The sequence below is a fragment of the Camelus dromedarius genome, chromosome 4, assembly GCF_036321535.1.
Source record: "Camelus dromedarius isolate mCamDro1 chromosome 4, mCamDro1.pat, whole genome shotgun sequence".
Lineage (NCBI taxonomy): Eukaryota > Metazoa > Chordata > Mammalia > Artiodactyla > Camelidae > Camelus > Camelus dromedarius.
In genome coordinates this window covers 50,835,440-50,847,454 of record NC_087439.1, presented here as the reverse complement: position 1 = coordinate 50,847,454, position 12,015 = coordinate 50,835,440, and the positions used below count along the sequence as shown (strand labels likewise).

Sequence of the window (12,015 nt, the reverse complement as noted above, 5' to 3'; positions counted from 1 at the left end):
GGAAATACAAGAAGGACAGTTAAATTTGAACTTCAGATAAACAATGAAAAAAATTTTAGTCTAAATATATCCCATGCAACCTGTGTGTGGGACACACATCCACAACTCCTGCTTAGCCTTTTAAAGCCTCACACTTACACCCAGATACCAAGGATCACAGAACATTCAATGAAAGCCTCCCATATGAAACAGAGGCCAATACAAACAGAAAATAAATGGAATTTAGGTAAGGCAGGGAGAGGAAGAAAACAAAAACAAAAAACTATTGTTAACATCCTTAGAGAGCTAACCTATTGCCTCCATGAAATAAGAACAGGATGTTTAAAAATATAATAATAGGAGCAACTCTAGAAGGAAGAGCTGCTGGAAATTAAAAACATGATGGCCAAAATAAAAATCAAATGGAAGCACTGGGAAATACGGTCAAAGAACAATAAGACAGCAATACGAAAAACACTGCTTTATTTGATTATATGCTTTTTAGTACTGTTTGATTTGTTAACTATGTGCATGTATTACTTTGATAAATATAAATTTTAATTAATTTTAAAATATATTTAAAAAGTAAAAATCCCAGCTCACACTACCTAGCTGTGTGTCATCAGACAAATTATTTGCCTCTCTGAGCCTCTCTTATTCATGCATAAAATAGAGATAATACTACCTATGTTATCTGTCTCATAAATGTCTTCTATCTTATAAATGTCTCATATGTCTTATAAATGGTGACATCTACAACCTCATTTGCCTTATAGCCTATTTAGTTCACATGTTTTGTGGCCATCATTTTGACTTAACTATCCTGATCATCCATCTTTTTCTGAACTGATGCTCCTTGATTGGTTATTTATGGAAGCCTGTTTGTCCCTTTAATATTCTTATTTCCTGTGTCTGACACTTGCAGGATTCTGTGTTATTTTTCTCAGAGTAGAAGCATTTTCCCAAGCCAAGTTTCCAAGTAACTTCTAAGGGAGAAAAGAATTTCAACAGTCAGAGTCCATTTATCAAGGCCTGTTAGGGATGTGACGAGTCAGTGAGTGACCGCTGGAATGCAGTCAAGGAAGTTGGTTGCAACTTCTTTTCTCATTACTCTGCTCTTATCTTAATGCTGCAGCCCCTGCTAATGTTTGCTGACTCCCAGAGAAGCTGGCTTGTTCTCTTTGTCAGCATTATTGTTTGTTGAAGTTCTGTATAGCAGCTCATTCTCTAATCTACACCTTCAGGAGGCAGATTCTCTTGCCTGTCTAACGTTGCATTAAAGTATTTCCATTTTTCCAGCCCAACAATCCCTACAGTTCATGAGGGGAAAAGCAGCTACTACAGACTGTCTCCCAGTTGCTTTTATTTCACAAATATACAGTTGTAGAACTGGAAGGGATGTTAGAAAAGATGTCCAATTCATCTCCTTTATTTTGTGGATCAGGTACTAAGCTCAAAAAGGTTAAATAGTATACCTTGGGTCATTTAACTAATTAGTGGCTGAGCTGGAACCCACATCTCCTGTTTTGAGGCTTTTCCGTAATCATTGTATTCCTTCTCTAATGGAAGAATCAATAAGTAGTTGTCATTTGAGTTGGGGATGCATTACATGGTGATACTGGTCGACCTTCCCAGGTGTACATTATTCGGATTAATATGAAAACCAGTGTGAGTGCCCATTCCTCTCCCAAAGCAAAGCCAGGGACGCCATTGTAAAGATACAGTCCCTTGTGGGTCACCACTGTGGTCAGTCAGGCTTGATCCTGCAGGGACTGTCTGAAAAGTCTTGTGTGCTGTACCTCAGGCTTAACCACAAGCCTCCGGCCTCCATCAGCCAAGGCTATTCCAAGGACGTGGAAGCTCCCACACGTTTCCAGGACATGCATGCCTGAAGGGTGGGAGTTCCTACAGCCATTCCCCCATCCGCCTTGTGGGATCAGAGTAGCGCCAGGGCGGGAAGTAAGTGAGGCTCAGGGCAGCTGAGGCAGGAGCTGTGGTGCTAGTTGGAGCAGCAATGGTTAAAGAAAGGTGGCCAAGAGGCTGTGAGGCCACCCTGTACACTTTCTAGAAGTTTGAAATATCCTTCGTTCTTCTGCCCTGATTACTCAAATCAGAAGTTTTGGTACAGTTAAGGTCAGCGCTCACAGCTTTCCTCCCCTTCGAAGGTGGAATTCATTCTAGAAAGGGCCGAGGCAGGCAGGGAGAAGGTCCAGGGCTTTTGGAGGCAGGTTATGACTTATTCCTAGAGGTAGGATTTCCTGCCATGCGCCATAAGGGGGAAAAAAAAAAAGTAAGATTCCTGGAAATGTGGAACCCCTTTAAAAACAACCACAAAAACTTGTGAATTTAATTTCTAATGGCTTTGGGTATGCTGGGGATTTTATACTACAAATGATGGGTGAAAGCAGCATTCACAAGTTTAAACAACAAAAAATCAAACAAAACCTCAGTGTGAGGTTTCTAGGCTTTACAACCTAAGTCTGGGGGTTAATTCTTCAGTCTGATTTTCCAACTCATTGAAAACATTTTCCAGTTACTGCTGAATGAGTTCCTGAAATTGATTTCTGTGCCTGTTTCTGAGTTCCTGCAGTGAATATGGCTTTGATAATTAAATAGTAATTTCAGCATCTCAAGCAGGAATTAGATATACCCTATTGGTATTGGTAACCAGCCGTGTAACTTTGAGAGAGTCACTCACTTAATCTCTCTTTGCCTTGGTTTCCTTGTCAGCAACATGGGGACAGGCCCATCACCCAGACCGATCTTCTGAAGTCCTTGTGGAGATTACCAATGTGAAAGATAACTTGGCAACTTAAATAGTTAAAATTTAAGTAATTTAAGTAATTTAAATTTGATAACATTGATACTTTGAAATACCTTATAAAGAAAAGAACTATTCAGCCAGAAAATGTAATAAAATTTGGACCATACAAGATGGCACTTGCTGGGGTAGACAAAGAGAGAAATCCAAAATTACAAGTGTTAGAACTTTAAAGAGATTTCACAAATGCCCTGTACTATTTGTCTGCATGTAAGTCAACAAAGATGACCTATACATCTTCTAAAATTAGTAATAAAAACAACGCCTAAAATTTCCTGAGTACCTGTTTAAGAGCTTTATGTACACATTATCCCATTTAAGACTTGGAACAGTTCTGTCAGAGCAGGTACTATTGTTGACCTCATACACATGAGGAAACAGGTTTGCAGAGATTCAGTAAATTGCTTGCTGTGTTAAATGGTAAAGCTGAGATTGGAACCAAATATTTGGACTCCAAAATGCTTTTAACTACTCTACCATTCTCTCACAGCTGTCTGTCAGTTTAAGAGTCCTAAAGAGGAAACTGAGGCCACTTCTGGGGACACTTGGGCGCAGAGGCAGTGGTAACGCCAGTTGCAAACTCTCTAGGTAGCAGGCCAATCACAATTCAACTAACTGCAGAAAACATCACCAACAGGGTGGGGGCGGGGTGGAGGTTCCAGGTGAGAGTACCAGGAGTCTCACCAGGGGGGCCGAGACTGCAAGTAGAGGCTCCCTGTTTGTAGTTGAGCTAAGATGGGACATCAGAAGTTGACAGTTCTTTAGCTTTAATACAGTCATGGAAGCTGTTGCTATCAGGTAGCAGTAATAGTTCAGCATTCGTCCCCAACAGGTTGTGACCACACAATACTATGTGGCTCACCTACCAGATACCTGCTCCATGCCCAGCACTGTTCCAGGCATTGCAGTGTCTGCCTGTATCACCCCTACAACAGGAGCACTGTGAATGCAGGCGTCTTACTCTTTAGCTCACTCTTAGAGGCCCCAAACCTGACACACTGCCTGGCATTATAAATTCTCAAAATATTAGCTTTTTGACAGTGAATTCTCATACCAACCTGCAAGGTCGATATTGTTATCCCCACCTTATAGATAAAGATCCCTGGGCTTAGGGTAAGTAATTTGCTCAAAGTCATCAAGCTGTCTATGCTTGTGTCTACATGCCACATTGCCTCAGATCACCATTTAAATTGGTGAATTAACCAAGAATTCAGATTTTATAAATTGATTTGGGTGCTCAATGCTTTTTCTGGTTGGCTTTTAAAATTAATCAGGCTAGTCTTCAAATTGAAGATTTTTCATTTCCCTTTGTGCTCTACAAACATTCATCAGCAATTATGGAAAATGCTCAGTCTAATGGCTTCTTTGTCTTTCCAAAGGGATGCAATAAGTAGCATTTCTCAAAAGCATCTCATGATGACAGCAAAATGTACTAAATTATCCTAGATTGGTGGGAGTTATAGTTTGACCATCCTTTTAAAATTAGACTAATACCTAGAACAATTTACGTTATAAAATACAATAGGACCTCAAAAAATGTTTCTACTGCTATGCAGACAGGAATATTCATTCATTCATCATTTAACAATGTTTATTGACCCCTCTATGTTCAGTGTTTCCAGCCTCCACAGTAGCCTGCACCCAACTAGCCCCATATTGGAAAGGAAGAGGATAAATTAATGCATAGTAAGATGTAATGACTTACAAGGATTAACCCATTGTTTTTTTCCAGACATTCTTGTATTTTAACAGAGCTGATGAATTAACCCACGGAAATTACTCTAATATTAAAACAACAAACACTGTGGCAGGTTAATAGAAGAAGTAGTTTGGTACTTTTTGATGCATATCAAGGCATTTTACATACCCTGTCCACACGATACTACAGCTGAATAAAGCATGAGACATTCAAACACTAACACTTATTGATGCCTTCTTTATGCCAGGCACTGTGCTCGCACTGGGGATGCGCAGGCAGATAAGGCATAATTCTTATCTTCAGGGACTCGGAGCCCAGTGGAAAAGTGAAAAAAGAGTCATACCACTGCGGGAGGAGTGCCACGGGCCAAGTAAACGCAGGGGCAACTGGGGCACATGCCATCTAGCAGTGCCTTGAACCACTGCTTGGTCTGGAAGTTATGGATCAACTGAACAAATGGTTAGGGCCCTGTATGGTCTAATTTTCTGCCATTTTCAGTATTGAGAGTCATTCTAGTCTTTTCATTTCCTGCATTTGCCAATTTTATTTATGCTGTCAGTAACAGCATAGCATCTAACAGGTAATTTCAGTCAGGTTCTTAGCTGGCCCTTGTGTTATCACTGTTAGTCTAACACAGGGAGACAGTTCACTTTCAAAGTTAAATATAAGACTTTTTTTCCTTTAGTCATAATTACGGGAATTAACATCTGCCTACTAACGTATTATTCCTCTCTGGTGCTTTTACGCCTGAAGTCCAGAAGTCTCTCCAGAATCTGCATTTAGCAATCAATGGCAGATACATGGTTTGCCTATTGAATGAGCTGTAAGAATCCTGAAAGAACAAAATTCTCCTCCCCTGTCCCCATTCCACCCCATCCACCACACACTCCTGCCACCCTGTCTGATAATTCTGGAGTTGAAATTGCAGGAGAGTCACAGTGATGATTTGCCACCCTGGCAGTAAAGCCTTCCTAACCTCCCTAGACTTCTAGGAGATTCAGGACAGCTCGGTAAATAGACAGATAAAGAATATGTGTACATATATACATGCAGAGTTACATAAATTTACCAAAATATTCCTGATTAAAATATACACAGGACTGGTGATTTCTCACTTTACAAATAAAAGGTGCCTTACAGATAATTTACAAGCCAGACAGATTTTCAGTGTGGTGATGGGTGACTGGTAACCAATCTTTAGAATTATTTTTGAGGGTAATTTTAGCTGTTCTGTTCAAATGATGCTTTTTTAAAGACTGCTATTTTTCTGAGTGGAACATATGTCAGGAGAGCAGGATAAAAGCCTAATAAAAACATATCTGATTATAAATGAGATTTTCCAGTAAGTTGCTTTTCACTAGCTGAGGTATTTGCCATTGTCCTTGAAAACCAAGGTTCCCAGTGATCTGCTTGAAAAGTTAATGATACGGTTCTTCATGACAGAGGAGTCTGGATCCGGGGAGTATTATACAATTTTGTGGATTTTTCAAGTATTCGTTTTATCAGTTCCATGTTTTTAAAAGTACTCCTATTTCCAATAGTTTCATGTATGCTGATTTTGACTCCGTATAATCTGTATACACATACACATACAGATGCTAGAAGGAGCAGCCTTATGGGCCAATTCGTTTCTTAAAAGCACAGTGGATTTCACATTATTGCTGTGTAATGATTATCGCTAAGGGGGAAGTAAGAAATATACTGCTTAGAGTGGCAGACCACCAGCCTGGTCTGGGCCATCCGCAGCTCTTTGAAGCACCCCTTTGTTGCTGATGGAAAGACATCTTCTGGTACCTGCCATGGTACTCGGTCCTGGGTACTTCCTTAGTACAGCAGCCTGCAATGCTGTTACATCTCACAAGGAGGGTCTGCCCCTGTCTCCATATTCTCACAGCATGCAAGGCTATTTGGCCCCCAAGGTTCATGCTACACACAGTTAAAGAAGGTTATCTCAGAGGCCAGAACTGGGAGGCTAGGGACCTGGAATCTCCAGTCTACCTAGATCTGCCCACAACTGCCCTGGGACCCTGGGCAAATCACTTCATCTTGAGTTTCTTCATCCATAAATGAGAGAATTACAGCAGACTCTTTTTCAAAGTTTCCATATACCTCTAATAGTCTATATTTATAATGAATATTCAAATTAAACATAGAAATCATTCTATGACTCAGCAATTTTACATAGCTATATGTAAGTATATATCGATATATACATGTATATATATAGAGAGAGAGAGAGTCAAACTTTGGGATGCCAGAGTAAATAGAACCTATCAAGAAATAGCTACACTTTGGTCAGTGGAGGAAAAATAAAATTAGCATGCCACATTTTCCTGAGCTGTATGGAAATATTCCTCCTGTCCCTCCTCGATCTACCGTACTCTAGGGGTAATGGATATTCCTTTTTGTCCTGCTTCAGTGGAACCTAGTTTTCTTATAATATGATGTGAAGCCTATGACTGATTCTGGATTCAGGTGATTTAAAGACATTTACACCAGCAACTTTAGGTATTGAAATTTTCATCATTGGGGAGTTTATTCTTCTGCTGCTGTTCGGTTGGCATATCATAGATTTGCAATTTAAAAAAAAAACTTCTTTCCTATATTGAGTTAGCTGCTTAGGTAATATGCCTCCACTTGACATCAAAAATATTGTCTCATCTGTGGAATATCCCCTCAGCAGATGTTCCCGTAGTTATGCAGGAAGAGTCAGACATTGGTTGGGAATGGTATTCCTACATTTCCCACCATTTGCTATGTTGTCCACTTGGTTCAAGTTAGAATCTAGTCTTCAAGAATCTGACAGGGCTTTTCTTCAACAGGTTTTAGGTTTATTTTTTGTTTCTTGGTTTTTTAAATTTTAAGCTCCTCAGCTGGCCACTGTGAAGACCATAGAATAATTAGAATCTAGGTGAAACCAGTGGCTGAAGAGATATTTTTTTAAATGAATAGTTTTCTGAAATCATCCTTTTCATTCATTTATCAAGTCAACAGATATTTATCGACCTTCTCGTACATGTCAGGCACTGTTGGAGTCACTGGGGATTCAGGAGTGAACAAAAATGAGCCAGGCCATTGTCCTCATGGAAACTGCATTCTAGTGATTTCTTAGAATAACTTATAGGATTGAAAAGACACCCAGGTGCCTATGGTGACAGGGATGATGACTGACAAGCTCTTTCAGAAAGCCTTCTATGATCTTCCATGACTCTCCAGGCTAAGCCAAGTGCCTTCTTCTGTGCTCCCAGGATACCCTAGGCATGTCTTGGCTGCCTGAGGCAGCCATTATCCCAACAGCTTGGGTTTGTATCCCAGCTCTGCCACTCACCAGCTGTGGGCAGTGAACTCAACCCTTCCGAGCTTATTACCTAACAGTAGCTAATCCTTACTGAGCCCCTACTGTGTGCCAGGCACTCCACTAAGTGTTTTACATAAATTCTCTCATTGAATCCTCCCACCAACCCCAACAAGATAGATCCTCTTACTATTACTCTTTACTGATAAGAAAACTGAAGCCCAGCAAGGTTAAATAAAAATAACCTACCCAAGATGAGTCCTGTGGTTAGTAAGTAACAGAACCCAGGAAGTCTACCTGGAACATAGTAAGGACCCAATAACTATTAGCTTCCTCAGGGTGAGGACTAGGGAGAAGCAAGTGAGGTGAGTTATACAAGTGCGGTGTCAGATCCTGTCTGTATTTAAATTTTTGATATTTTATTCATCATGGACTTTCTTGTATTTATGTTGATTTTTAAAGACATTGCATTAAAATATTATTTGTCTTGATTATTGAGTTTGGGTTAATTAAATTTTGTGCCCAAAGTGTCTCCCTATCTCTAGTGTCCCCTCACTCTAGTCCCAGTGTCATTAGTACTGTTGTTAGTATCACATTTGAAGGGGGATTACCAATTTATTTGTTGATTGCCTCTGCTAAACTCAGAGATATTTACAAATTGCATCCATGTCTTGTGTCCATAAAGCCTAGTAAAGAATTGGCACAGAGTAGGTGTTCAATAAACATTTTTTGAACCAAACTTTCTGCTCCACAATTATTCAAAAGAAGACTAATTTCCATTCAGGGAGAAGAAAGAAGTAGATGACCTCTTCAATCTCCATGTAATCCTGTTAGTCTCCTGTGCATCACTGTTGAAAGTAATACTATCAGTGTTATTTACATATCAACCGTGGCTATCAGGGATTGAGTAGTTACTAGTACCAAACACCGGACACACCTCGGAAATTCTCACCCCAAAGCTGGAAACTGAGGCTCAGCAATGTGGAACCACTTGGCCAGGACAGTACAGCTAGTGAGTGACAGCGATGGTAATGTGAGAAAAGCATGACTATGGTCCAAAGAAGGGAGTGGGCAAGTGAAAAAGATAGTCAAGTTATACAAAGAAAAGGTGTGCATATACCTGCACACCCGAAGCGGGGGGAGCTGGGACTGTGCAGGGCCAGCTCTGCTGAGTGCTATGAGGTTTTGGGGGGAGATTATCCCACTGTGGTATGGCCTTGACCTGTACGCACTTGAAGGGGCAGATCCAGGACCTGTCTTTGTGTCTCAAATAAGGAAGTCAGTTACCTGTCTTCCTGATCAGCCTTCTTTCAGGTAAATGGAGTAGTCCATCTGACCAGATGACAAGAAGTGCATACCACTGGTCAGCTGGCAATGGGAACTTCAGACCAGAAACAGTAGAGCCGGTAGCCCTAAGCAGCTCGTCCCTTGTCCCCCGAATTACAATGGGTCAGCACTAAGTGTCTAGGATCCTACTCTCATTTCCACTATAAATGACCTGGTGGTATTTTCCAAAGTGTATTCCTTAAAACATCAGTGCTATGGAATTCTGTGCTTAAGTAAGGGTAGCTAGGCTTCTTTATCTCAGTATTTCTCCGAGCATTCAAAAGACTAGTGTGGGTGGTGAATCTCTAAGAAATGTTTACACAGGCAGTATTTCTCAGATCCACTTGGCCAGTGGGATCACAGCACCTCCTAAGATTAGCATTTTATAGGATGCACTTGGGGAAAGGTACTTCAGGATCCTTTAGACAGACTCTTGTTAGGAAGTGCCAAGAAGTTGAAATGAAACCTTGGGAAATGATTCTTAAACAACAAAATGGTGATTTTTTTTTTCTTTTCTCACTATAAAAATGAAAAGTCATATAACTAGGTTAAAGGAAAGTTTGGAAAATAGGAATAAATCACCCTATTTTCACAACTTGAGAAGATTCCCTTCCTGTTTTTTCCATATCTATACGTCTGCAAGTGTGTTTCCACACACGTGTATCCAGCACTTAAAATGTGCAGACACTCTGCTAAATACTTTACATGTATCATCTTGTTTAGTCCTCACAGTAACATGAGTCAGCAAATATAGTCCCCAAGTTAGAGATGAGGAAATTGAAGCTCAGAAAGGTTAAGTGGCTTTCCAAAGTTGCACAGCAAGGAGGTGACTGAGCCATTGTTCAAACAGTTATTTCTGACTCCGCAGCCTATGTGCTTAAGCACTGAAATGGTGAAATAGTTACTTTCTAACCTCGATAAAAGTGTCCTGAATTTACTACCAGGGAGTTTACCTTATCTTGGATCATCATACAGCTCAGTTCTATGCTGAAAGATAAAAGAACATTCTGGAACTATTCCTGCTTTGTATGTGTCCTTGCCTCCCTTCTCTGACTTTCAGGAAGTGTCACAGGGCTTCACAGCAAGTAATCCCAAATGCAGGGCCGCACTGTTTTCTGTTTTATGGCTTGATAATCTCCTCTGTTGTAAATACATTCAGAAACGATTGTGACTTTTCCTTGAAGCCTCAGCATTTTTAAAATAGTGATTTATTTTAATAGCACTTTAGCCTCATGATTTCAAATATTAAGTTACTTGGTTGAGGTGGTCTTACATTTTTCCATAAATGTGTTTATGTTACTCCAAAGACTGAGAAATTTCATTCCAGGTGGTTTTTTTATTTTCTTTCCTTTTTTCATTTGATTTCGTGCAGGAGGAGAACTGAATTCTTCGAACTTGTCAGTAAAGGAGAATATGATTGGAACATCAAAAACCATCGTGATATATTTCGGTAAGAAAAAGCTCTCATGTATGTGTTTCTTCATTATTCGAAGATTTAGCCGCGCTCTTCTGACAGCTCTAAGAGCACGCAAGTGATTTTTAAAGTAACAAATCTTAATTTACATTCAAAACGTTCAGAGATTAGTTAAGTAGCTAGAGAAAAGATACAGAATGCGTCTTTTCATCTTCTTTTATTTTTGCCTCCTCTCCATAAATTTGCCTCCACATTTAGAAAATTGTGTTTGAATTGGTCCCTTTCAGCAAGCCACGGCTTCTTTTTCTAGGGGAGGTGGGCGTCTAAAGTTGGTGGGGAAGAGGGATTTTTGAACCTCTGGAAACAGTTACATAGGACAAACAAAGGAAAGTGGAGAGAGAGTTAAGTTTTGTTTTTCCTTAGATACCATAGACATTGTAGATAGAAAGATCTGGGTGGTGGAAATGAGTCAGTTCTAGACTTTCACAGGACTGCTTCCCAGTTGTTTAGAAAAGACAGCAGCAAACCATCGGCTTTACGTGGCACGGTTTAGCCACCCGCAGCCCGTCCAGCTGGTGAGGCGCTGTTCCTCTTTCTCTCATACCCTGTCCTACCGTGGTCCCCGCCTCACCCATCCCCAGACTTTCTGGTGTCTTAGTCCTGTTCCAAAGCTGTTAGTATTTCTGGGAAAGGTTGTGAGGCCAGGATTATGGGCTCAGTGTGTCTGCTCCACAGCCAGGCAGCCCTGGAATCGCCCCCTGCGGGATCCCTGGCCCGCCCCGCCCCCGCTGCGGGGACCCCCGCCTCCAGCCACAGAACGCGGAGCCCGCCTGCCCCGTCTTCCCCTGCAGCTGACCTCTCTTCTCACTCTCTCAGCAGAGGCCCCTCTCCTTCTCCCCTCTCTGCATTAGTATTTCTCTGTGTTATCTTTATAGACCTTTTCTTCAACCTTCCCAGTGAGACGGCGGGGGGCGGGGGGGGGGTGAGTGTGGGAAGGACCCTTTCTCTCTTCAGCACCAGCATCCCAGCCAGCGTCCTATTCCAGTCCCTCTGCCTCCCCTACCCCTCACCCCTAACCTTGCAGTGTCCATGGTACTCTTTTGGCTTTCATTTTCAAAATCGGGTTTTTCCCATCATGAACTTTCTACACCTAAAAAATATGCTTCCATCTTGTCAGCCGAAAAAAAAAATCATTCCTAAAATCTGCCTTCTTCCTCAGGACCAATCATAGTTCTCTCCTTCAGTTCCACATTTTGCTCACACTCCTTCTGGCTTTACAAGGCAGCTTCTTTCTTTTCAAATCATTTTTCATTCCACAAGTAATGATAGGAATATGCTTTTCTGTAACAAATTAAAACATCACTGATAAACCCCCAGTTCTGTGAGCATCACTCCCCAGTCCCATGCTCTACACAGCTATGCTTGGTTATCAATTCCTTGCCTCTTTCCAGACCATTGCTGCAGCATGTACGTACGTGTGT

At 41.0% G+C, this 12,015-nt stretch overlaps 1 protein-coding gene across 2 annotated transcripts in view; it reads left to right on the top strand.

Moving 5' to 3' along the window:
• The window catches only part of PDE11A (phosphodiesterase 11A), a 360,789-nt gene that overhangs the window by 306,399 nt on the left and 42,375 nt on the right, over positions 1–12,015 (top strand). For both annotated transcript variants that reach the window (XM_064484931.1, XM_010991251.3), the window contains exon 16: positions 10,493–10,570. In XM_064484931.1, the coding sequence (XP_064341001.1) occupies positions 10,493–10,570 (78 nt within the window). The remainder of the gene's footprint in view (positions 1–10,492; positions 10,571–12,015) is intronic.